We start from the raw sequence: 26,665 nt of genomic DNA on the forward strand, positions 1-26,665 counted from the left end.
GCATTTACACAGATTCTCCCAGATTTTTCCTCTTTTTGTTTTCTGGATATATTTGCTAAGTGGAGTATGAGTGTGCTTTGTATTTGTTTCAGATTTCTTTTTTCAACAAGGAACTGAAATTATCCAGACTGAAACTGCTCAGCACACAGAAGCTAAATTATAACTGGGATTTTCAGACAGACAGTACTGCAACAGGACATAAACAGCATGTTGGAAAACTTCAGGCATTTTGTGCATACTCTGTGCATTAAATAGGCACTTAGACAGGGACTTTATCCTACTGGACAATGAGGGCGACATTTACTGTGTTGTTATAGAAAGCAAAACAGCAGAGGCCCAAGAGGCTAGTGATCAACTCCAAAGCAAAAATATGGTGTCCTGAGATTCTGTAGGAAAGGAGGAATTTGTCTGTTTTGGGAGGGCAGTGAGGCTCAGAAAGAGCATCTGCAAGGCTGCAATGTGAGCCTGGGATGGGGAAGGGGCAGAAAACTTGGAGAGAGACCACAGCAGAAAACACAGACAGAGAGATGTGGACACTCCGAGGTAAAGGGCTTCTTTTTCCTACCAGAAGCATGGTTTTCTTTGCCTAGATGCTTGTTAGAATGGAAAACTGTCCAGGAACAGTCAGGACAAAGTCAGGAGAACAACATTTACATCTATCTGTGAGCAAGAGAGAAGGGAGTAGTATTTCTGTGAGCAGTGCTCACATGGCCACATCTGGGATAACAAAAACTGAAAAGGCAGCTATTCTCTCTCTGGATGTAATCTGAAAATCATCATTAATTAAATAATGCTGTCCTTTTATTTCCAGACTAGTTTAAGCTGTAACAGAGTGTAAACTGTTGAATAATAAATATCCTTGTGTTTCATGGAATGTTCTTTAACTACATAATGATGCATGTCAAGAAGAAATCTGTGGCTCCCCTTGAGCATCTCCAAAGTTGTTTAGATTTGCCTTTTTAACAGGGTTTTAATGTAATCACTGCAGAGAAATATCATAAGGCAACGGTGGTCTGCACATGGTCTGGAGACCATATTAAAATAATAAAATTATAAGCCAGAGATTTAAAACACAGGTAAGAAGAGTGCCAAGCAGGCCACAAATGTGTGGCAGGAATTTCATTTGCAAACACAAGGGATGGCCCACAAAGGCTGCTCACTGATGGAAGTTTTTATGAGTTTTCACTAATTTCTCTGGTGTTTTCCATCCACCAAAAAACTTTTGTAAAATGTGAACAGCTGGGAAGGCAGTGTGCGTGTCTGTGTGCTTTATCCCATGGGGCAGGGCAAGGATGTGAAGGAATTTTAGCAAAACCAGGATCCCATCAACAGTGGGTGAGTGGAGCTGGTGAGTCACCAAAGCTGCCACTTGCGGTGTGTCAGCTTCCACAAAAAAACAAGCTTGCTGCATGTGATCTTCTACCTATTTATTTGAATGGACAGTAGAGTGGACTCACCTGCCTGTTTTACCTGCAGTTCTGGCAGCATGAGAGGGCTGTGATAGGTGCTGCCCCTTAGGCTGGGTTACAGCTGCTTGGTGGCACTGGAACAGGAGTTCCTGGCATGCTGGTGATCTGAGTGTTTCTGAACATACAGTTAAATTTTTACTTAACAAACAGTCTACAAATAACAAATATCTTCAAATGTTGGTCCTTATTTCAAGTTCAAAGCTGTTATGTTTTCATGAATTCCAAAGGGAAATACCTACTCTGTACAAAATACTTTTTTAACTCATAACAGACTAATAAAATATTTATAGTCTTTGTATTCTATTCAATAGCACATCAAAAATTACATGGATTTCTGTGTTTCTCCCCTCCAAGGCTGTGCACTAAAATGAACACAAAATGGCTACTTTCCATTATGCTGTAGCCTCCTTAGTGACTCATGGATTCCATCTACAACAGAAAACAGGTCTGTATCTGCATTCTGCAAGCAGCCTTGCTCTGAGCAGCCAGACAAACCCCAACTCTGCATGCCTTCAAACACTGGGATGTAAAAACTAAGGAGATAATTTTATTTTCTAAGAGAAGCTAGCCTGAAAATAATTTGTGTTCTTTTTACCCTGTGTTAGACACAGATTATTAGTCTGAAAGGTAAAGAAAATTCTCTTCAAGCAAATGAATCTATTCATACTTAGATGAGCTATTCTTCTGCTTTGGCAACCTGTGGAAATGGTAATCTAATCATGCCACTGTATTAGTATCCAATATGCTGAAAACTTGTAATTCATAGCTCAAGGGGAATGTGGAAGATAGTTGAGAATCCAGTAATTATAGGGCTGGTGTTAGATTGAGCAGTGAAATAACGTGCATTATTTTGCTCATAAGCAGAATATTTTTTTTTAGCCCATAGTGAGCAACTGAGCTGCAGGGTTTTTGTCTTTGACAAAAAAGCTGTAGGACATCTGGTACTATTAACTATAATTCCCTCCTTGTCCCAGTAACACCTTTGTAAAAATAGATGCACATGCACGTACACTTACCTTAAAGCTGAAGAAAACTTTTTCAAGAAAAAGCATTTCTGAGTATATCTCCATATGCTGTTCTGTGAAGTGAAGAACTGGCAGGGAACTAAGTTGCATTTGGATCCAAAACGGTTCATGCTGGGGACAGTCACCTCTTTAACCTGTGGTGTTTACTGAGTTTACCTGTCAGAAAGGATCACCTGGGCAGATTCATCCTCACCTAGAAAGGCCTGGGTAACTGGCCAAGCCTTTGAAGCTCTTCTGCTCACTTCCCATAGCATTTTAGTTTTGAGGTTTTAGCCCTCTTATTACTGCAAATTCTATGTGTTTTTATTAGTGTTGGCATTTGAGTCTGCACAGTCAGTGTTACAAGATACTTTGGGACTTAACATGAAAGCTGTGGATAGACCAAATAATCCCTCCCAGTGTCATCTGCTGAGGAAGCTGTGAATGCTACCCAAAAGGAGCATCCCATAAAAAAGCTCCAAAGATACAATTCCAAGTTTGGGAGAGAAGTATGCCTTGAAATTTGTTGTATCATGCCAGATGAGAAGAAAAGCAAAACTCAAAGGCAGAATTGAAGATGAATGCGTATGCATGGGTGGCTGTACTTATGTGTTCAGGCAGGTACAAGCACACAGGTATTTATTGTCCTTGTGGGCTCCTCTTCCTTGCCCCACACGCGCTGCCTCGCCCACCTGTCACCCTGACGCGCGTTATACAACGTGGGGTAAGATTTTCCAAACACGCTTCCAAGAAAAATAATGCCATATTGCTTTTATTAGAAAACTGCATGTGCACAGTAACAATTCATCTAGCCTCTGCCTCATCTGGCAAAGTGCAAAAAAGCACTGTGCAGTCAGGAACATGTGTTACCGATGCAACTGATGTTCAAATTGTCACGTAGGATGTATTTCACACATGGCAAGCTGTGGAAGGTCATGGGAAGCTCAGTTCTTGACCAAGTGGCATACAGCAGTCTAAAAAATGTGAAATATAGCCTTTTTAACCCGATTTTCTTTTGACAATGTGTCTTTTATATGGGAGAAGGAAGTAATGTGTGCTCAAGTCTCCCTAGTGAGGCTAATACCATAATCTAGGAGGTCTTACTTTTAACTTGTAAAAGTGGAAGTGAGTAAAAGAAGGCTCTGGAGCACTTCAGAGCAGCTTAGGACACAAACTGTAATGCTAACTTAAATTAGAGTGTTTTCCATCCTGAAGGACTCTTAACATGCTAAGCAATGGAACAGGCTCCCTAGGGAAGTGGTGGAGTCACCATCCCTGGAAGTGTTCAAAAACCAAGCAGACGTGGCACTTCATTTTAGGGTTTTAATGGGTTGGGTTCTGTTGAAGGTTGGGCTTGATGATCTTGAAGATCTTCTCTAACCTTCATGATTCTATGATTCTGTGCCAAACAGACAACATGCATTCTGTTGTGTAAACATGGCAAGGTTTGAAACTGTTTCTCTCTTGTAAGGTTTTGCATGCTTTTGCCTTTATCATTATAGAATTGCTCATAAACAGATATTTGTTTTGCCTTATAAGAGTGTGAATTCCACTTGATGTGCTTAAAAGTAGACACAAAGTGATTCCACACAGGCATGTATAAAGAGCATTAAGGGTATGCTTTTCCAACTTCACATTTTAAACTTTTTATGTAAAGAAAAGTATTTCCATATTTTTTTGAATTATGTAAATGTATTAGAAAATAAGAAAAAAGGGGGAAAATCCTAGACTGGTTACTTTTTACTAGGCTCTAGAGGATTAAAAAATTGCTCACCAGAAGAAAATGGGGAGAAATAAGAAACAGTCTTGTCCTGTTGAGATGACATTTTTCTCTTGATAAGCAGGTCAAATCAGCAGGTTCCCAATCTCAAAGAAAACTGCTGTGATGGCCTACTTGGCTGTTAATACATAGCACATTCAGCACATGTATGGAACAGTCAACTGAATGGGATAACAAGCAAAATATGACTTACCCACAGGACTAAGCACTAAATTCAGAAATACTGCTAAGTTCCTCTTCATTTTTTGAGTATATTTCACTTCTGGTGAATGAGAATTAAACAGCAGTCTTAGACACAAAAAAAAAAAAAAAAAGGTATTATATGTGTAATAGGCTGCTTTGAAAGGATTAAAATGTATTAGTTCATGCTTTTTCTAATCATTGTGCTGTGCCCTGAGAAACCTTAGACAGAAACTAGATTCATGTACACTTTGTTGCTGTTTTGTTCACCCAAGTCACTCAGCCAAAGTGTCTTGAACATTGCCTTTTTTAGTCTTGAAAAGCTGAAGGGAGTCAGACCTGCCCGACCTTTGACAGACTGAAGAAAACAAAGGTTGTGGGAGAAGGCTGCTGGCTCAATGTGCTCTACTTCTCTGTAGCAAAGTCTTTCTAACTCTGGAAATTCTCCAAAAGCACTGAGGTTATTCCACAATAGCTCTTCATCTGGAAGCCCTTAATCTCAAATAAAAAACGGGGGTGTAGTGATTCAGTTTAAACCGCTTCCAAAATGCACAATTACTCCAGAGTAACAGCTCTGCTGGAAAGCTTCCAGCTAGCATCAGCCCGTCCCCTCAGCTGGGTGCAGTGCAGCCCTGGATGAATCTGCTGTGACCTAGAGCTAGGCACACTCTCTGTATCCTCTTACATCTCCTGTGATAAAAAGTAAATGATATTAATATTGTTAGCAACAAGAGCTGACTGATTTACTCACTGGAACTGATTTTAATCTTGAATTTTAATTTTTTTTTTCCAGTTCACAAATTGTTTGTAAACAGTCAGCATTATTACAGATGTATTTGTTTTTCATTTGTTAACAGGCAGTTTAGGAAAAGGAGACCCTGGCCTGTGGATTATTCATCATCTGTCCATTTTAATTATTTGCTTTTTGTGCTCAGTGATTGGCATTTGACAGTGATGCTGCTCAGACTCTGTAATTTGATGAGAATAACAAATAATGAGTAACCACATGTTAACCAGGCAGATAAAGGTGCTGGTGTTAAGACAGACATTCTTCAAACAGAAATCGAGGTCATAGAAAGGTTTTCAAGCAAAGCAGAGATGAATGAAGCAGGCTGAGTTGAACCAGGCTGAGTTGCTCTGTTTAGCATCCTTGGTTTTGACCAACATTCACAGCTATTTGAATTAGTGTGTTTGTTTGTTTATTTATTTATTTATTTATTTATTTAGTGTGTTTGTTTGCTTATTTATTTATTTATTTATTTTTAACTGACTAATTTTGTACCAAGACCATCCAGACTTGGTTTCTTCCCCTTTCTTTCATATTGTGTAAACCTGTGGTAACATAGTCAGAGATTTGGGTTTACCCAGTAAAGTCTCAGAAATGGATTTCCAATCCAAAAATAAATACCAAGTCTATATGGGTAATATGGGAGTGTGATAAAAGGGTCTTACTAGAGGGATGACTAAGAAGAGGAAGTTTCAGGCTGGGGCAGGAAACACTAAGGAGAAAACCCAAAAAGTGGAGCCTTGGTTATGAATTTGATCTTGCATTTCATGCACGGAGAGGTCTGGAGTGTTAGCTATGTGCATGTGAAATTGTATGGATTTGTAGGATTCATTCTGTTGGCATGGCAAAGATTTTTCTATTGGCCTTGTGATCTATAGAAAGCATTTATGTAGTCTAAAGATTCAAAAGGTCTAAATAATTTGAAGTGTCAAAATTTGTCTGGGCTTGTTTGCTTTCTCTTCTTGTGTCTCAAATAGGTGTCCTGGGTTTATCTTTTGACTTAGCCAGCCCAGAATATCTGGTTTCTCTTTTAGCTAAGTCACTACAAAATGCATTATTCACTTTTTTACATTTAAGTGAAGGTGAGGAAACCCTAAAATTGTTTTGCTGTCTAGGGGTTAGAGAAAAGGGACATGCTAATGATGAGCACTAATTCCAAAATCTCTTGCTAAAGCAAACTGTAAACGGAAAATAAAATGAGTGGTTTGGAGAAAGAGTTTATTCTCATGGTTCTGTACTGTGGCAATGCTTCTTGTCCTTTTACAAACTACATAAAATAAACCCATTTTTTTTGCCACTGGAGTGATATGGCACAAATTCAAGGTTTCAGGATCATGATGGCAAGTTTTAAATTTTCTGCCTCTACTGAGTGATTTTTTAAAATAAAAAAGAAATTAACAAAAAATAAGAAAAAAAGCTGTTAGACCATTATCAGGCATGCAGCTAGTGTCTCCAAGGAAGATACAGGGGTTTGTTTCTGACATCTCCTTCAAACTGTGAATCTATATTACAGGCATTTTTTTAATACGTTGAGAAATATGTGGAAAGAAATTACAATGCTTTTCACTCAAACCTTGCTTAAAAGTCATACAGGACTGGCTGTCCTCTTTTATGCATGCCAGACCTACATGAATCTTTCTGTATCTAAATCTCTTCTGGGTGCTAATTCAGGACTCCCAACAATAAGTGATTTTTGTGGTCAGATTTATTGAAATGCTCTTATCTGTACACTATAATGACTGTAAATGAGATGTCAGTATTTTTTGTGCTCAGGGCACTTGGACTGATCATTAGGAATTTTTCACATTAAGAGCATTTTCAGCTGACTTGTTGCATTATTAAGTAGGACCCTTCTCATAAAAACAAGGAAATAGCTGAAAGGATGAGGTCATTCATGGTGACCTCAGACCTGTCACTGAGCAAGGATGTAACTTGTTCATCTGAATGTGAAATGAGAGGACAGAAATCAGGGTTTGGTGTAGATTTTAATTCCTCTCAACACCAAATGTGTATTTCAAATGTATTTTTCATATGCGTTGTTCGCCAAACAATTCAATTTGTCAAGTTAATTCAAGAAAAGTGCTGACATTCTCAAGTCTGTTTTACTATTTTACCTAAAATCAGGCCAAAGATAAGTATAATTTCTTGTGTAAACACTTTGTCTACATTTCCTCCTTATTTGAGACAGGACTGGATTTTCCCTCACAGTGCTAGAGGATCTGCCCTGACAGGTGATTTTTCTCAGGTCATCTGATAACCCTGTCAGCAGAGCCAGAACTTTTGAGCTGGGGCAGAATTCTCTCTCTCAGGTGACAAGTCACTGTTTAGCCTAGAGCACAGATTTAGCTGTAATTTTCCTTCTTTCCTCCCTTCTTCCTGCAGCGAGCAGCTCTTGCTTTTGGTTTTGGATTGGATTTTTTAGGAAATACATGAGCATAACTTGCTTGTTTTAGACATTCCTGCTTGGATTGGAACACCCCAAAAGTGATAAGCATGCTGAAAAATGCAGTACTGGCTGCTTAAAAACAAGTCAGTACTTCCCTGTCTGAACAGATGTTCTTGCTCAATAGGCACATGATACTTTTCTTCCTGAAACCTGGTTTTCTACAATTATGTTTATAAAGATTTTATCTATGAGAACAGCATGATGTGCTGTTGTACCTGCATAGGTTTTTCAACCCTGTAGTGTTACACTGAAATTCACAATAAAATAGTTGAAATCAGTTATTGTGGTGCTTCATAGCACTTCATAGTAGCTAAAAAGTTGTTCCTATGGTTTTTTATCAATCACATTCTTCTTTTAGTTGACACTGGCTTTTATTTTCTTGTCTTTGGCACTCATGGAGTTTCTTCTCAACTTCTATCTGATTAAAATACAGCAGCCCTTCATCATCACTGTCACTTTAATAACTTTTAACTCTTAGTCAAACTATTTAATAAAACCTTATCTATCAAGTAGCATAAAACAAGATCTTCAAAACTCAAATGTTGACTTTTGAAACAATTTCAAGGTAACACCTTGGTGGCACCAAGTACTGAGAGGAAAACAAAAAAAAAAAAAAGAAAAAAGAAAAACATAGCTTGTTTATATATATATAAAGAGATTTGAGTTAATTGCTGGATCAGGGGACAAAGTGCTTTCTGCTCTGAGGAATCACAGCCTATACTCAGCAGCATCCTAAAGCAGTTTGATTAATAAAGGAGGTAGCTATTGTACCCAAAATAGTAAATCCCACCTCATATAGTCTGTATTAAATGCATTTGAATAGTCTATGTCAGAGCAATGACTTTCTTGATTTCTAAAATCTTCTGAACAGCCTTAGGGTGGAATAGCATGCAAAACTGGTGTACCTACATTTCTGTATTTGCTGTGTATTCCAGTCCCCTAATGACTGGATGAATATAACTGTCCTATACATGTATGTATGTGTATTATATATATATATAATATATATATACACACACACACACACAGAGCTGTCTCATAGTGCAGAACTTTCCCATTGTGGGTCAACTTTGAAAATTTCATTAACAAAATACATTAGAACAATGTGTGTTCATTGTGTTCTCTTTAGTGTAGTTTAAAAAAAATCCCAGATATAAAAGTAAGCAAACCATGCAGGCACAAATGAACTTAAATACAACAACCCTGAAAACTGATTATGATGCAGAAAATTAAATTTCACAAATTTGTACTGGATTAAATGATACTTATACAGTTTTTACTGGATTCAAAGGGATATAACTGATAACAATGTACAGCTTGTTTACACGCCATGGCATAAAAGGAAATCACTTTAAAATCATTGAACTGATGCAGTTAATTGCAATAAATTATTTGAAAGAATCACTCTTATTCCCTTCATTTTCATTTAAGTTTAAAAAAAGACATTAACAGTTATATTCACTTCTAAATATGTCCACATCAGGGGTGGGTTTGCAGCAATTTAAACTAATTCATTTCTAAGCCAATTTAGATGCATCACTAATCAAATTCTGTGCGACCAGCTTGATACCAATGTGTGCAATAATATAGAATTCTGCTTACCCTTCCTTAAGTTTATTAAGTATTCAGAAAACCACTGGGAATAAAAACCAGTAGAAACTTGTTTTCTTGCTAACATCAGCAGCAAACAAAGAAAGTACATTTCCAGACTCAGGAAGAGGGAACAACTTTTACAGACGTTTTTTCTTATACAGGAATCACACTTTGAAATGTCAATACCCCAGCCAAGTGTTGCCTTTTGAAAGTTAGCTGCAGTGAAGAGCTTAATAGAAAATCCTTGCCATAATGTTGAAAAGAGTGATGCAACATTAATACCTAGCTAACTTAAATGCTACATGATCAGATTACCCAGAGATAATTGGCTTGCTTAAGTCTCCTCTAGGCTCACAGGTTGGTTTCTGGGATTCAGGAATTCAGAAGGGGAGGATCCTAATTATTCTTTAGTCCGACCTCCTGTGGCAAGAGCTATACAATTTCAACTTGCAATGTCTCAATCAAATTTGTGACAAGCTCCTCCTAAAACGACTGACTGGTAAACTTGCTTTATCTTCAGTCTGGCACCATGAAAGGATGAGACATTGGCAAAGGGGCTTGGGAAGGACAAAATGCAGCTCTTCTTAACAGACTGTGAAGGAAGCTACATCACGCTGTACTTGCTTCAGTAAAGATCAGGAGACTGTTACTTATATGTGGGCTTGTTTCTGCCCACACATCTGCCTTGATGTACCTCCAGGTCTGATAGGGTTTAAGCCTCCTGGATGCTGAGATATTAACTATTCCTTCTGTAACTGAAGGGACAGCATATATACAAGAGTGTTTTATTATGGCCAGCACCAGTGGTTACTACTATTACATGGTAATTTCAATAAATAGTACCTACAGTGACATGCCCAAACACAGTGGGATGTGTGGGCTCCACTATGGCACACTGACTTCTGGCATGTTGAAAGAGCTACTGATAGAGTCTGGAAATTAGGTTTTATATTCATAGTTTGGGTGAGGTTTTCAAGAATCCAAAGCAAATTTAGAAATGTAATCAAGGCACAGGTTTTTGAGTTATTAGCACCAGGAACATGCAATGTGCACTTGTAGAAAAAGTCTTTACATTCTGTCATTACTAAGTAGGCAAAAGAATAAGAGATGAATTTTTCAGATCATGCTCAATTTGAAAACTTCTAAATATATCTTCTAACTACAGTGACTAGATGCTTGCAGACTGTTCAACCCCCTGTGTTTCTGAAAATCTTGGGTTTGGTTCTAGTACTGTGTTTTTACATAAAGATCTGTTTACATAGATGTGTCTGTATTTGGTTAGCACCACTACACTTTTTTTAAAAAATACTCATTTTGTTTATTAACATTATTGCCAAGGGGAAAATATGCAAATTCTGGAACTCAAGAGTGTTGCAGTAACACGTAACAAAGTATTATATCAAAGTGCCAGTGAAGTTGTTTACTGGAAAATATATAGGAAAAGAATCTGATTTCATTAAGCTGAATATTATTACATTTATTTATTGTTACACATTCTTGATCTAAGTGGGATAAACTACCATATTTCACAAGGTTTTCCTTGTTTTCCATAAATTCCTTTTACAAAATTAAAGTACTGATATTCAAAAAGCTTATTAATTTCTTACCATGATGATTTTATGACATATAAGTTCTGAAACAAAATACATTTAAGTACCCTATTTTTATCTAAAATTATAATGTTTTGTGTTTTCTGTTACTGCTCCAATACAGGGGGAAATAAAGTTTTGCACAGCCAAGTGCAGAAGACATTTGAATGGTTTGCTAGTCTTAGTTTAAGCAACAGATCAAGCAGTATTTCCCCAATTTTCTCAGAAAAAGGTGCTGTATCTGTGAAAATATGGTAAATAATTCACATGCTGACTAAAAAAGACCCCTCTTCTGTACTCTTTTTCTTTTTTCTTTTCCCGTCATGTTTCATTGCATTTAGGGGTTGATATTCTGTATCAGAGACCTTCTACCATGACTGTACTGAAGCATTTGAATCTTCAAATCTATAGGAGAGACTCTGTCCTGAACAGACTCACGTCCTTATCCTTGAAGTTCTTGGTGGTGTTTTTTCAGATGCTTTGTTTTTAGCCAAAGGTGAGGGGCAAGGCCAAAACTGTTTCTCTTTTGATTTCTCTCAGCCTGGCTGAATTTCAGCAGGTGTACATGATACCTGTGTGCATATATCTGTAAATAGAGCCAAGTGCTAATTGCTTGACACCAGTAAAGTTCACAAGATTTGGGGGTTAAATATTGTAAGCCATCAGCGATCCACTCTGGGTAATAACTTTCAGTTAATGTGAAATCTTTTTTCCTGAGATTTGTTTGTTTATAGACTCCTGACTTTTGGGCCACAAGAGTTGAATTGCTTAAGTTGTGTGCTGTTAATGTACTGGTCATTTTTATAGAGACACAAGTTCAGCAGCAGCTGTGTAGTACAAGGAGTAAAGTGGGTCTCCTAGGAAGCCTACATGCCCTGGATTTTGTCTGTGCATCCATAATTTGTGATAATATCCTAGTGATAAACTGCATTTAGCAGACACCTTTGGCTGTCTCACCTGTTCTCTGCACAATAATTCTGCTTCCCTGGGATAGCAATTAAGCTTCTGACTGGCATCAGCAGCTTGCAGCAGAAGAAATTAAAAGGAGAAAAAAATCTGCTGGAGAAATGTTCACCTATCATCCACTGGGTATGCACATGCAGATTTTCCAACTCAATTCATTTAAGATGCAGGATGAGCCATATTTAGTCTCACCTTCTCCTGAAGGTGATCCTTCACTGTATCCAGCTGGGAAGCTGGAGGCACACTACTTGCAAACAAAATTGTCCAAACTTATGAAAAGGTCACCAGCAACAGCTTTAAACCACTGAGTACATAGGATATTAAGTCTGTGGTGCTATTGTGTGCCATAAAAATAGTTTAAATACTTTGTATAAATTTCTGCAGGATTTTAGTTACATGTTTTGCCTGTTTCCTAAGCCAGTGAAGCTTACGCTTTCATCAAATAAGGTACCAGCTTGGCAGTGAGGGAGGTCTGGAAAAAGCATGGCCTTGGCAGAATTCCTGATGGTGTGGTATCTAGATTTCAGTAGTTTTCATTTGGGATAATGACATCCATAACTCACTGTGGTATTATTCCCTCGGGCAGTTTAAAACTTCTTATAAAAATCTTTGCTTCAGTTTTGTAATAGTAAATCTCTACATCCTCAGAAACCATCTGCTTAGTTTTTTATTAAGATAATACATGCTCTATTTCCATACCAATTTTTTGCATGTAAAAATAATAATACAGGATCTGAAACCCTACTCCAACAGGTCCACATCTTTCTTGTGCTGAGAAAGTTGTGTCCTTTGTTGCACCTTTCAAACTGTGGGGTTTGTGCTTTTTCTCAGAAGAAACACTATTATGTTACTTGAATTTGTGCATTCATTTATTCTTGTTAATCAAGTACTACCAAGTTAGAAAGATATTACTGATGTGTCTCATCACCTGAACTGTTCAAAGCACTGAATGAATTTGATCCCTTCACAAATATTAATCTGCGTTGGGGTTCTCCTGAGCACCCATTCACTCAATTAAAAATTTGTGTTTGCATGCTGATGTTTATTCCTGAGGGCTCATCTCCCCTAGTGAGCATGTTTAAACAACTGAAGTACTCTTACAATGAAACATTCAAATTCAAGCCTTTATTATTATGCAATCTGGGATTATTTTTTTATCATTAGACTTCCTTCTGAACTGGGTGGTTGACACTCCCTGTTCCAAATTCCTGTCCCATGAGCTAGTTGTTTGGAAATACTGGCTAGGAAGACAAAAACTGTGGCTTCTTTTTTTTTTTTCAATCTGGAGAAAGTGGGTTTTTTCTACAAGTATTTGGGATTAAACTGTAACCTGAAGGCAGTACACAGAAATAGGGTAAAGATCAAAAGGAAAAGGAGAACATAACTTGGAGGACTGATGCACTGGAAACAGTGAGCCTGATTTGAAGTGCTTTGGCTGTCTGAGGATTCTTGTGCATGACTTAACTAGTTTCTGGATTAAACCTTGCATATGCCCTAGGAGAGGAATGTGTACCTGCTTCAGCAGCATGTGCTCTCTGGAAAAAAACTGTGTCTGTTGTGTCAGACTGAGGGTTCTTTTACTACTCAGAACAAGAGATTTCTGATTAACTCCGTATCTAAACAATTTTAATGATTCACGCGACTACTTTGACTTGACTCTCCAGTCAGATCAGTTTCCGTGCAGAACTTCACTCCTTGATCTATGTCCAAGAACATATTTATCAGGGAATTTATACAGCCCTTTAAATTCACTTCCTTATGTGAATTAAACTAGCTTTCATAGTTCGAAAGTTCCCTGCGTGTGAAGTGAGGATTTCTCCAAATTTTTCGCCTGTCCTGTGGTCCTGTGGTGCTCTCCCTCGGGGTCCTCCTGCCGGGCAGTCCGTGCCGCAGGAGAGCCGGAGGGATGAGTTTCCTCCTTTGCCCGCCGGGGAAACGCCGCAAGGATGTGCTCTCCCTGCACCGACTGAATGCTCAGGCTCTCCGGGCTGCACAAGGACAGCGCCAGCGTTTTGACGATTTTCTTGGGAAGGACTCGTTTTTCAGGCAGCTTAGCATTCAAAATACCGTGGCCGCTTGAAGAGCCGCAGGTGCTTCAGGCTGCCCTGACGCGGGTTGCCAGGAGCTCGAAGAGGAGCTGCTGCACCGAAAGGCTCTCCTTGCCGTGCCGCAGCGGCTCGGAGGGCTCGGCCAGCCCCGGCACTGAGAGCAGCTGCCTCCGACAGCGGCCCCGGCATTGTCTGTGTGTCCTTTCTGCAGAGGAGCGGCAGGAGCTTACATCATTTCCAGTAATGAAGCGCCTGGGGTTCTTTTATGACTCGCACACTCTGCTTCTCTGGAGCTGTACAGTGTGTGCTGCGTGACTCCAGGAAACCGAGGATTTGTTTTGACTTGCTAAAAGAACGTTTTGCTATTTCTCTTTACAATTTCACCATGTGACTTGTCAATTCTCTCCCCCTCTTAAGAATAACTTCAGATTTAATTAGCTGAGTGCAAACATCTTTCATTGCGGTGTGGATTATACTCCTCACTGAGTACATTTACCAACAGAATGAAAGACAACTTAATCAGGCAATTCTGTATTTGCACTGCTGTGTCCAGAGAGCATGGTAGCTGTCAATAGACAGTTGCTATTGACTTTCTTTCTGGTGCAGGATGCCCAGTTATGTGGGGACCCGTCTCATTAAGGCTTGCTCTTTGGTTCTGATGCTCTCTTTCCTACCTAAGACACCTTTTCAAGTGTGTTTCATTATCGTTTCCCTCTCTGCTATGTAAGAAAAATGATACTTATGTGCCATGCTGGGATGTACTGCAGGTGCTGGCATGTCCCCAGAAGTTCCCCAGTACCTTTCCTAGCATATTTTAAATGGTACAATTTATACTTTGCTGAATTGCAAAGTAACATTGCTCATGAACCTCTGTTAGACAAGTTTGGCAGCAGCTTTCCAAAGCGTTACCTGGATGTGTGTGTGTGTGCTTTGAATTCCTCTGTGCTGGATTTCAGTTCGCATTTCCACAACTCAGAGAACATTCTCCTGACCATGAACCACCCAGACTATTTCTGGGGTATCCTGACTCAAGCAGCAACTTCCACAATTCTCCATGAGTCCAGGAGTACGTGACTGTGCTGCAGCAACAGGAGCTGGTTTACCTGCATGTGCTGTCACAACAAATGCTTTTTGACAGAACCAAAACCAGTACAACATTTATAATCCCCTTTGCAAAACTGTCATCCTTTCTGTTAGTTCCAGGTATTGACCTTGTCATGAGCACTTTATGAAATACCTTCAACTCTATTAACTATTCACTTCCCCAGAGTTAAAATTTGACAAGTCCATTTTTAGCCATCTCTCAGAGATGCTGTGGTTTCAGTTTGATTCTTCAGAAGTGAATCATAGTTTCAAAACCCTCACTACCTGAAACACTCTTTTTTTCCATTAGTATTCAACATGTTTAACATGGGTTCAGACATGTTATCAGAAACTTATATTAGAGTCCTTTAAAAAAAATCCTGTGTGATTTCATGCCCTGGAAACACCTTTCACACTGTAACTATTCCTACAGCTATGGGGAGATATGAGGCATATGGATGTGAGCTAGTCAAATTAATACCATAATGGCTTCTGGCTCGACAAGCAGATACAGTGCAAACAGACAGCAGAACAGCTGTAGTAGAGTTACCTTTTATGTGGGTGGCATAGACGTCTGCCAGTTAAAATGATCTGATGAATCATTTCTTGCCATATGATTACTGTTAATAAGAAGTTATGTTAACAAGTTTGTGTCTGAACTTTGCACAGGTTCATGCCTGCATTTTATTTTGTTAAAAAATAGAGCATATCGTGGTTGTTTTTTGTTCTTAATGGACTTTCTTTCCTCCCTTGAAAGCATTCCAGGACTTCAGTAATGCAGAGCTGCCAACTAACCCTTAAAGGAAGATGTTTTAATCTCCATGTAGTGCTTTCTGTATGTAACTCTGTATATACAGAACAATAGTTTTAACCTGGGAACCTCAAGCTAAGCTTATAACTCCACATAGCAGCACTTACAAAGAGAGCGTGGCCTTCAAAATATGAACTTTTATTAAAATCTTTGTTATTGCAAACATTTATACTTACACCTTACCCCTGACTGGCAGGTTTTAGCCATTGACTACATTACACTAATTCCCTGTGTGTAAAATCAAGCAATTTACTTTTTTTTTTTTTTTCCCCCCAGAACTGATGTTATATTTATGGTGAGAAATTAGACATGGCAAAATGTTCTTTTAAATATGTCCTCAATAACTTGCAGAGCATTTCAATGTATTTGAGATGTCTGTGCAACAAGTGAGACATTTTATAGAAAGAAATACACAGGTCTAAGCATGGTGAGTGTTAACAAACTTTGAAAAAGGATGATTTGAGAACCTCTCTCTCATCAGAAAACTGTGGTTTGAAATTCTGCATACAGTAGGACAGGGTAGAGAGACAGAAGACAATTGCAATAAAACTGCTTGAAGTACAGTTTAGCTGGGATAAGTGTTTGGAGACTTATCCTTGTGAATCTTGTTTGGGAGCCATAAGCAGAACAAATGTTTTGGTGGAAGGTCTTGTTCCCGTGGGACTTAGAACAGTTAGTAGAAAATATATTGAGGAAAACAATCCTAAAAAGAGACTAAGGAGGAACTTGGCAAATAGATACTTTCTCTCCCAATTTGCCCTACTAGCAATTCTGCCACTCACATAGGAGGAACAGAAGGCATTAATAAGCAAGGAATTACTATGGCACTTAGACTGACTTTTGGGGGCTCTTTGGCTAACAGCCTCCTCCTCACCTCTGCTCTGTCCATGCTTATTGATGCTTTGAGATCACATTTGCACATTTTCTCCATATTTTCAGCATCAATAAAACAAGAACTCTGCTATGTTTTCCAGTGTCATCCTGCATTACCACCTACAAGAAGACACCGCCTCCAGTCCCACCAAGAACTACCACCAAACCCTTTATTTCCATCACAGCCCAGAGCAGCACGGAGTCTGCCCAGGATGCATACATGGATGGGCATGGACAGAGGGGCGATATCATCAGCCAGTCTGGACTTAGCAACTCCACGGAAAGCCTGGACAGTATGAAGGCACTAACAGCTGCTATTGAGGCTGCCAATGCGCAGATCCATGGCCCTGCAAGCCAACATGTAGGGAACAATACTGCCACTGTCACCACCACCACAACCATTGCCACTGTTGCAGTAGAAGATAGGAAGAAGGACCACTTCAAGAAAAACAGATGCTTATCTATTGGAATACAGGTACAGTACATGACATGGATTATATGCTTGCCATTGTTTTGGATTCCTACATCTGTTTCGCTGCTCATTATACAATGTTTTGTATATTTTTCTTCTTGTCCTGACAGGTACCTATGTAGAACTTGCACCAGCATAATCATTCTGCATGGTACTAATGATGTTTTCCTAATTTATCATAAATATACATCAGATGCAAAGATTTGTTTGAGTCTCTGAGCTGCTTGTTATTCAGCTCTGTTAAATTACACACATGAGCACTAATCTATGAATCATAACACAGCGGGGGTCAGAAAGGCATGAATTAAATCATTGAAAGGGAATGTGTAAAACAATGATTTACATTACACTATCACCAAAAAAATATTTTCATTCAGCCTCACTGAATTAATTGTTGCTGCTTATTCATGCATCTCATAATGACTGGTAGCCACTTGAATGAGGCAGCATTGCTTGTATCTCAGCCTCAAGAACAGCAGATAAGTTCCTTCTGATTTGCCCTTGTTAAAGAAAATTACATTTTGTTACCTCTAGTGGAATGAAAGAAGAAAACTAACCCTGCCAGAATTCATTCAGGTTTACAGAAAGGACAAGAGTAAATAAACTAGGCTCGTGTTATCTGCTTTCTTCATTTATCTTTCCCACCCCCTACTCCTCCTGCAAAAAAAGATGTGCATAGAACTCCCAACTATCTGTTTGCAGTATTAGCTTTGGAAACAAAGTGCTTGAACTTAAAATCAACTGAGTATCAACACAGGTTTTGACAGGAGATCAATCTCAAGCAAATAGAACAGCAATCCACAGCTTATCAGCCTTACAGGAAGATACAATTTTTTTTCTTGCAGAAGGCGGTTGTAAGCACAGCACTGTGTGCCTGGACAGGCTTATCTGATTAGTAAACTCTAAGAATTTGCCATGAAATCTCTACATCAGCCTGATGAGATAGATGAGAGATGCTGTGCCGAAGTAAGACATCCCAGGGGTAGCTGCTGGAGAAGCTGTGACTTTTCTCTCAATTCTTCTTGGAAGGGCAATAGTAACTATTGGCTGTGGGTTCAGTTCACTGCCTTTGTTGTAGACTTTCACTGCTTCACAGCTGTTTGTTTTGGGTATATTCTGAAAGAAAGGGTGATGTTCAGTGTTAAACACAGGAGAAAGATTCATGTGGGACAGGGATAGAGAAAAACTCCTCTGTAATGTATTCTCATTCCCAGCCAAGCCTAAGATGCCATTATATTATTGTAATCCCTTATTTCACCAATCCAAGAAACCAAGACTTCTTAGCAAGGACCCTGCAAAGTAATGGGTACCAGGAAATAATTTCCATGTTTGCAGAAGACAAAATGAACAATGGTAATGTGAATCATGGTTCTTGAGAGACCATCTCCCTGCTATCTCTTCTTAAGGTAGTGTTGCAAGTAACAAATGCTGCTTTTGAAAGGTATAGAGGCCTCAGTTTCCTGAAATCTGAGGAAAACAGAGCTCCATATACTCTTCAAGCTTTTGACAATCTCCCTCTTAAACTTTGAAGCTTACAGACGACCACTGTAATCACATGAAATAATCATGAAATCTGGGGATAGTACGTGAGAGTCTGCCGAGGCAGGCTTTTTGTACAAACCAATGAAGATGTGGTACAAACCACCTGAAGCTGGGATGACATGAAGTGAAACCTTCAGCAGTGATGCAGCCTTACAGGATTCCTGCCTGTGCGTGGTGCCACCCTCACAGCTGTGCACATCAATGAGCTTTTTAGAGTCAGACAGGCTTCACAGATTAAAGAAACTTATTCACTAGTCTGCTGTCTGATCCATTTTGCAGCATCGTTGCACAAGCAGTCATGCTGGTACAGCTGAAGGGGTAGTGTGGGAGTAGAAATACCTTAAGATACGTGTTGATGCCAGAAATTACTTCTCTTAGAAACAACTAAAGGAAGTAGGTACACTGTCAGTCCTCTGACTGGCAGCAGAGTCAGTCTCTCTTCACTGAGTAAAGGGAGCCTAGTTCAGGCTTAATTTGAGCTCAGACCAAACTTAACTTGATGAAAGTTCAACCCATCTCTGCAGAGCAGGACAAGCTGCAACAGCCACAGGTATATTCTTGGTTTTCTTCCTCCCCTGACAAATAAAGCCTGTGTGCACTTCTGGTGAACCTCCATGTGTGTCCTCTACACCCCTCAGTCACTCTTAGGACATTGCAAGCCTTTGCTGTAAATCTGCTGAGCAAACAAGCAGAGTCAAGCAAAGAAAAGCCCTTCCATCAAAAGGTTGCTTCACTCTGTCAGTTATGGGACTTAAGGTGTATTTAACTCCGCAGAAGCCCCAGTATCAAGGAAGAACTTCACCTCACAGAACAGCTTCTGTAACTCCCATCCCTCACTGAGCACTTCTCCTGCCCAGGTTGGTCAAGTGATTCTCAACAAGAAGTTGCTGGTGGAACAGCCACTACAGCTGGATATTTTGCACACCCATGGTCAGTTTGAGTCTATAGGTCACTTCACGACACTGCTATGGCCCAAATATTCTATCGCCTGGAAAATGTTTTTATTGTATGACTATCCATATTATATATAGCATGGGGAATTAACAGCTACACTGATTGGATCCAGAATATTGTGATTTTGTTCAAAGACATATCTGTGGTTAAATTTTAACTTTATACCTTGGTACAAATCTCCTTACGGAGCTGGAGCTGGAGCTGGAGATGTGGCATTAAGTTCCAGCCTGTGCTCCTGGGGACCACCTGTTTGCAAGATGAAGCAATAAAGAAAATGCATCTAAGACTCATATCTGCTGTCTTAAAATCTTTTCTCTGCAGTGCTCTGATTTGAGGCAGTAACATTTAAACAAAATAAACACCTGATTTTGATACGAGTTCACATGCACATGCAGATAGAAGGTAAAATCAAATGGTGAGGCACAATACCTGGAGTTACAGCTGCTCAGAGATGTGCTCTGACAAAAGTGAACATCCAGCCTCCATAAAATACCAGATAAAATCCATCTGCATGTTGCAGGATGAATATTGTCTTACCAGAAATGCTTTATAGATTAAGAATAATGAATATTCACCAATAACATCAGAAAAGAGCACACCACAGAGAAACTGACTAGATGAAGGAACTCATGGTACAAGCTCTGTGTGCAGACACTCAGTAGTTAAGGTGCATAAAAACTGCAAGTAGCCAGCTGATATCTCTGCTAAAATACATTCTAATTACCTGTCATGTTTTGGGGTTTTTTTAAGGTTGATGGTGCTGAAGAATCCACCATACCAGGTGATAATAAAGCAACCAGTAAGTTCCAGTCCATAGGAGTTCAAGTAGAGGAGGAGAAGTGGTGAGTAAAAGTTAATACTGTTTTTCTAAAGTAAATAATTACGCCACAACTAATTTTTAAGAGCCCTAGTTCCTGCACACATGACCACATAAACCTGCTTCCTGGATGAATTGTTAGATCACCCAGCTGAAAAGCTGAGTCTTATAATTGTTATAGCTCTTGTTTTTCAGAGAAGATTTTTCAGGACCTGTGAGAAAAATGGAAGAGAAGTGCCACATATTTTGAGGTCTCATATACTCTTAATAATCTCTTTTTCCCCAGAAAATCTTCCTAAACAGTGGACAGTGTTGCAGCTGAAGTATTAGTATTGGGATGGCTGCAGCAGCGTAGAACTGATGAGGAAAAGTTCACCTTGTTTTTCAGCAGGATAATTTCAGCCACATGTAGCAGTGCAGTGGCAGAGCCAAACTGAAAGCTTTTACTCAGGTATCTCACCCAGACATCTCTGCATTACAATTGCTCCCTTGCAAAAAAATTGCTGAGAAAGCAAGCCTGTAAAACTCTGTTCTCCCTACAACCTGCAGTATATCCTGAGTTAGTAAACAAAAATTCTCCAAGAACAAAAAAAAAAAAAAAGAGAAAATAAACTATAGCAGCTGTCTTAAAGGGTTATGTTTCTTTTCTGGTGACAAATTTGCAGGTACATTGCAGGGCATCATAACTGTGCATAACACTTGGGACACATAAACTTTTTGAGTGCATGGCCGCAACTGCAAATCTTATTTCCTTCCCAAAGTGGCTTTCCTTCAGTGGCTGAAGAAAAGCCAGACTCTCCCCTTGCCTCTGAGCGTGCAGGCCTGCCCAGTGTTGCTGTGACTCCAAGCACCCACACAAGTCTTGCTTCTCTTTTCTCAGGCCACTTGGGCACAGTGTGACTTTTGGATGCCGGAGCCACATTCTTGATAACTCTCAGTACCCTCCTGTGTCAGAGGCAAAGCCTCGGTGCAGTATGACTTGTCAGTGAGGGAAGTTATCCTTGTAATTCCTCCAGAAAAAATATGGGTGCAGCAAATCTGAACTGACAAAATTCAGGACCTTTCCCCTTCTCTGGCCTGCTGACTGCAGGAGCCAGTGGAGATGTCCATTTTCATACCATTTTTTTCCTACATCTGCTAAAAATATTCAAAAATAGCAGGTGTATCTACACCATTTTCAATTCAACCAAATCTCCCTGTAAAGTAGCAGTGCATTTTTCTGTGGTTTTAAAAGGCTGAAGTGATTTCAGCAAAAAGAAATGTGATTTTGCAATGACCCTGCTAGGCTGTTACCAAGTTCCTCATTAACCTGCTAAAACATCTCTTGCTGGCAGACATTTCTTTATGTGTTAGACCTTAGCCCCATTTACCCTCAGCTCTTCCAGCACTAGATAAATGAGCACATTAGAATGGATGCTGAAGGACCATTTCACTTCAGCCTGGGTACAAAGGAAATAACCACCCCAAAAGCCCAACCCTCCCCCTCCCCGCAAAGAAAGAAAGAAAGAAACAGGCTGTTTGTAAATACCTTACTTCCAAAGTCCTCTTTCTACGGCAGTTTTTATTGCTCCAGAGAAAAAGGTAAGATTTGCCTGTGATAGTCTGCCCTGAGAAAGCAATATTTCTGCATTACTTACTGACAGCAGTGTTTGGGGGTTTCCTTACTGATAAAGTTGAGGTTGCTGCTGTGTGGAGCAGACGGGAAAGCAGCAATCTATCATGGACTTTCAGAAGTGAACTGGCTGATAAAGGACAGCCCCTAATCCTTAGAAAATGAGTGCACTCAAGACACAAAGGGCTTATCATCACAGTTGGGCACTCATACTTTTTTTTTTTTTTTTTCCATAACACAGCAGAACACAATGTATTGATTATCTGTTACAGGAATAGAATTGTAAATACAGTACATTCTTCACTGTCCCTGCACCATAACATCTGCAAAGCCTAAGAAAAGCCCATTTTAGCTCAATCTTTGAGAAATTAATGTTTTAAAAAATATTCCAGAAATACTAAATATAAGTAAAATGAGAAGAATGACACAGCAGGAAGGATAAATACAGTAAATTGATCATGTTTCCTTGACAGTCTAAGCTATTAATTACACTGTTACAAAACAATAAAGCTCTTTCCCTAATGCACCAAAAGCCTACCACAACTTTCAGTCTTCTTCATGGCTTCCTGCTCTTTCCTTCCCCTTTCCTTCACCTCATAGGATTGTGATTCTCACACTAGGGAGTCTTACCACCTCATGTCCTTTTAAATATTCCTTCTTCTGTGTTTGGACCAGGTAAGCAAAACACTTTGCCTCCATTTCTTGGACTAAGTAATTCAAAAACAGAGCATCTTCACAGGACAGCTCTCTCTCTTCAGTCTTCCATCTCGGCTCAGACCTTTCATTGGCCCTTCACTTTCTCATGGGCATCCTGCCAAGACAAATGCCTCAGTCCTCCTCCTTCTCTTATACTGCTCAAAGGATAAATGTGCTTCCTGCTACCTGACCACATTACGACTGGATCCATTGCTGCTGTTTATCTTATCCTCAGTTTTTATACTGCTGGTTCTCAATAATATTTTTCAGACCCATTCCCTAACTGCAGCTCTGTGATTTCTAGCATTTCTAGAGTAACTGTGTCCAGTCATTCTCTGGGAGAGAAAAGGCATTTCTTTCAACCTCATGATCTTACTGCTGTTAATCTTTTATCTCTCACCTGACCTTCCCCATGATGCTGACAAAACCCTAACCAAAATGTTCTTCCCTTTTTCCTTCCAGGACAGTTTTGAAAAGTGTATCTAATGAAACTCATCCATGCAATCTCAGGGCACTTCAATTTCTGTCCATTTCTGTTTGTCCTTTCCTTCTACATGTAACTTCTTCTTGACCTCAAGGGACCACCCTCCTCACATAGAGAAGATAATTGAGTTGTTAAAAGTCAACCAGTTCTACTGAAGCAGAAAAAAAGGAAATAATTTATTCTGGCAAAAACAATTAGCATACATTCTTCTTGAACAAGGGGTTTTCAGTCCCATAGCTCTGTAATCAGTTTTAATCTCTCTTGCAATTTATCTTGCCTGCCCCAAGATCTCCTCCTATTACATTCTCACCTCCAAAATGGTCTTGCTTATTGTTCTAGATGTACCATCAGCTGGTAATTGTACCTGACTTGCCATCACAAGAATTTTTGAATACTGAAACAATGATAGTTTCTGGAGGAAGAACACTGCCATAGGAGACTGCAGTAGACAGATGGTCATTCTCCCTCTTCTCTAGTTTCTGGGGCACCAAGGAAGGTTCCCTCACATCTTGATGCACAAAAGTGTCTTACCACAAGATACACGAAGTACATCCACAAGATACACGAAGTACATCCTACCACAGCACACCTCTTGATATGGTGTGAAGTGGAATCATTTGAAATAGCAATATGGTAACATAAAGCAAGCAATCAAACAAAAACCCTGTGCTGTCTCCTCCAGGAAAAAAAAAAAAATATCCTCACACCTTTGGATTTTGTTACTATAGAAACTCATATTTTTCTGTTTTCCTGTAGGTTTTTGGGTTTGGTACTTACTGTCCAACAAAAAACACTCAGGTTTTGGTGTTCTTCCCTAACTCTAACTCAAACTTTTCAACACTGTACTCTTTAGACCTTTCAAGTCTGTATTTTGGGTAAGCTAAGCAGGAAGTACATGATATGACATTTTGGGGGGATGTCCTGTGCAGGGCTAAGAGTTGGACTTGATGATCCTTTTTGGTCCCTTAAAATTAAGAATATTCTGTGATTTTGTGAACTGCTTGCATGGCTTTTCTCAGCAGCATTTTCTGGCTATCTATGTTCTCCAAGGTGGAAGCCATTCCAGTGAGAAATTCTGAAGGTTGTAGTTGTCCCATCCCTGGAAACATTCAAGGTCAGGCTGAATAGGGCTTGGAGCAACCTGATCTAGTTGAAGAGGTCCCTGCTCATTGCAGGGATGTTGGACTAGATGACCTTTAAATGTCCTTTGCAACCCACACTCGTTCCTCTGACCAGTCCCATCCTGGTGGGACTCATTCCCCACATAACCTCCCAACATGTGCATGCTTGGAGGAGGAACTCTTGCTCTGGTCCACAAAAGGCAAAGCAGGCCCTGGCTCTGACAGGGACAATCTCCTTCTCTGGCCACAGCTGCCAGTGAGCCGAGGGAATGCTTACAGCCCTGGTGGCTCCCAGCCAGCGGGTGGGCTGCTGCAAGCCTGGCCTTGGCAGAACCGGCCATGAATTTCTGATCACACCCTGCTGGCTGGCAAGAGCCTCCCTGCACCAGACCGAGCCCGGGAGGGAGGCTGAGCGCTCCAGCCAGCACCTCTGCTCTGCAATGCAAAGGCCAAGAGTTGGGAAAAAACAAATAAACCAACTAGCTTAAAACAATGTGATGAACAAAGATGAGCAGCTGCAAGGAATGGGGTTGGAGCAGGAATATTGTTCCTGCCATTAGAAACATGGTACCCTAGCTGCTAACTCCTTCTGCAGTTTGTTTTGTTCTGCTGACAGCAGCTGCAAACTTAGCAGAGAAGCCCACCACCAAGGAGGAAGACATTCAGTGGGTAAAGTAAGGCTAAGTTTAACCTAAATACCTGTGAGGTTGACCATGCATCAGTTGGTTTGAAATTCAGATCTTTTCTGGAGTTTTGGGTTTGAAGTTTTTTTAAGGAAAGAACTATCTAAGTTGAATTGCAAACATGTTTTGCAAAAGAAAGCCAAAGACTTAGAAGCTGAGAGTTGAATGCCAACAAGTGACCATGTTGTTGTTCAAAACACATCATTCTGTTGTTCTCCATACTGGTTTATCCAGTCTGAGGTTTCATGGCTTTCTGCACCCTAGGCCAGATATCTGCTGCAGGTCTCTGAAGATGTAATTATTACACCTGGTGCCTGCAGGGCACAGCTGAGTACAAAAGGGCCAAGCCTGAAAGCAGAAGAAGAAGCAAACCTCTGTTTCAAACATTTTCTACTTTTTTTTTTTAGGTAAACTTGTGAATGTTTTATATGGTAGAAGTAGCAAAAACTTTATCATTAGCTTCAACAGCTCTCCTCTAGTATGGAGTTTTAACTGAGAGCAAAGCAAAAAAGGCTCATGTGGGACACAAATGGTACTTTGTAAGAGTAAAACATCCTGGAAGTGAGTGAGGAAGCTGTGTCAGAGACTAAAATTACCATCTATTAGGCATTTTACATAGATGAGTTGGAGGCAGGGAGATAGTAAGTGCCTTCCTACATTTCCATTTTATTCAAAATACATTTCCTTGGAAGTATTTTTTTAATTTTGAACTGATGCTATATTCTATTGCCAAGTTGTTTTTCTTTTGAAGACAGATAAGTTACATAATCCAGTGCCAAGAAACTGTCATGCAAACCTGTAGCATACTATTATATAGATAAAACAAAGGCAAAAAAAGTAGGTCATTCTATTTCTGCTTATTTGTTAAGCAGAGTCTGGGTTTGGTGGTACTAGCTCATACTGAACCCAGTAAGAGCACACTCCTGAAAGACTTGAAATGTAGAGCCTCCAGCAATATGTCCTCCTGTCAAGCAGACTTTGATGCTTTCATATTTGGTTTTTGGCATCCACTGAAAAGCCAGGGTGTTAACTGAAAACACAAGTGGTCATCTGAGACAGAAGTGTCAGAGTCTAGGGCACTGAAGAAAGCAGAAGGTGGCTGTGACATGGAGGCAGGGACATGGAGAAGAGCAAGCCTGGACTAAGGCATTTGCTCTTCTCACCAGTGCTATGGAAGGTGTGGAAAAGTACACTGTGTACTAATGTCTTGGCTCTCAATGAACCCTGACTAAATGACTAAAAAGAAATCCTCAGTCAGCATGTGCCTGTGTGGGCACACATGTTTGTGTGTGTGTATTTGTGTGTGTGAGTTTGTGTATTTCAGTGCAGATAAGGGATTTGTCAGGTTGGTGGTCAAATTAAAGCAATATCTAAAAAAACTAACATGGATTGGACCAATAGATTTTCACTGTAATGTAAGCCTAATGCTAGTATCTTTCTAATCACTAATACTAGTATGATAGCTTTTCTCTGCCAGGGGCTCATAGCACATGCTTAGGAAAAGTATAAAGGAGAGTGTGTAAAGTATGAAATCTGTGAAGTAAGCACTACTTCTCCCAGCAGACATTCCCAAGTTAGTATTCTGTTGTTCAGAGACTTCCTAAGCCAAATATGAGATGTGTAATGGCTCTTCCTGTGAATTTGATCAAGTTCTCTTT

At 39.8% G+C, this 26,665-nt stretch overlaps 1 protein-coding gene across 4 annotated transcripts in view; it reads left to right on the forward strand.

The window, feature by feature from the left end:
- Nucleotides 1-26,665, forward strand: part of DLGAP1 (DLG associated protein 1) — a 134,999-nt gene that overhangs the window by 91,490 nt on the left and 16,844 nt on the right. For all 4 annotated transcript variants that reach the window (XM_041477679.1, XM_041477678.1, XM_041477681.1 and 1 more), the window contains 2 exons: nt 16,728-17,101; nt 20,345-20,436. In XM_041477679.1, the coding sequence (XP_041333613.1) occupies nt 16,728-17,101; nt 20,345-20,436 (466 nt within the window). The remainder of the gene's footprint in view (nt 1-16,727; nt 17,102-20,344; nt 20,437-26,665) is intronic.

The sequence above is a fragment of the Pyrgilauda ruficollis genome, unplaced genomic scaffold, assembly GCF_017590135.1.
Source record: "Pyrgilauda ruficollis isolate IOZ18807 unplaced genomic scaffold, ASM1759013v1 scaffold41, whole genome shotgun sequence".
In the NCBI taxonomy this organism is placed as follows: Eukaryota; Metazoa; Chordata; class Aves; order Passeriformes; family Passeridae; genus Pyrgilauda; species Pyrgilauda ruficollis.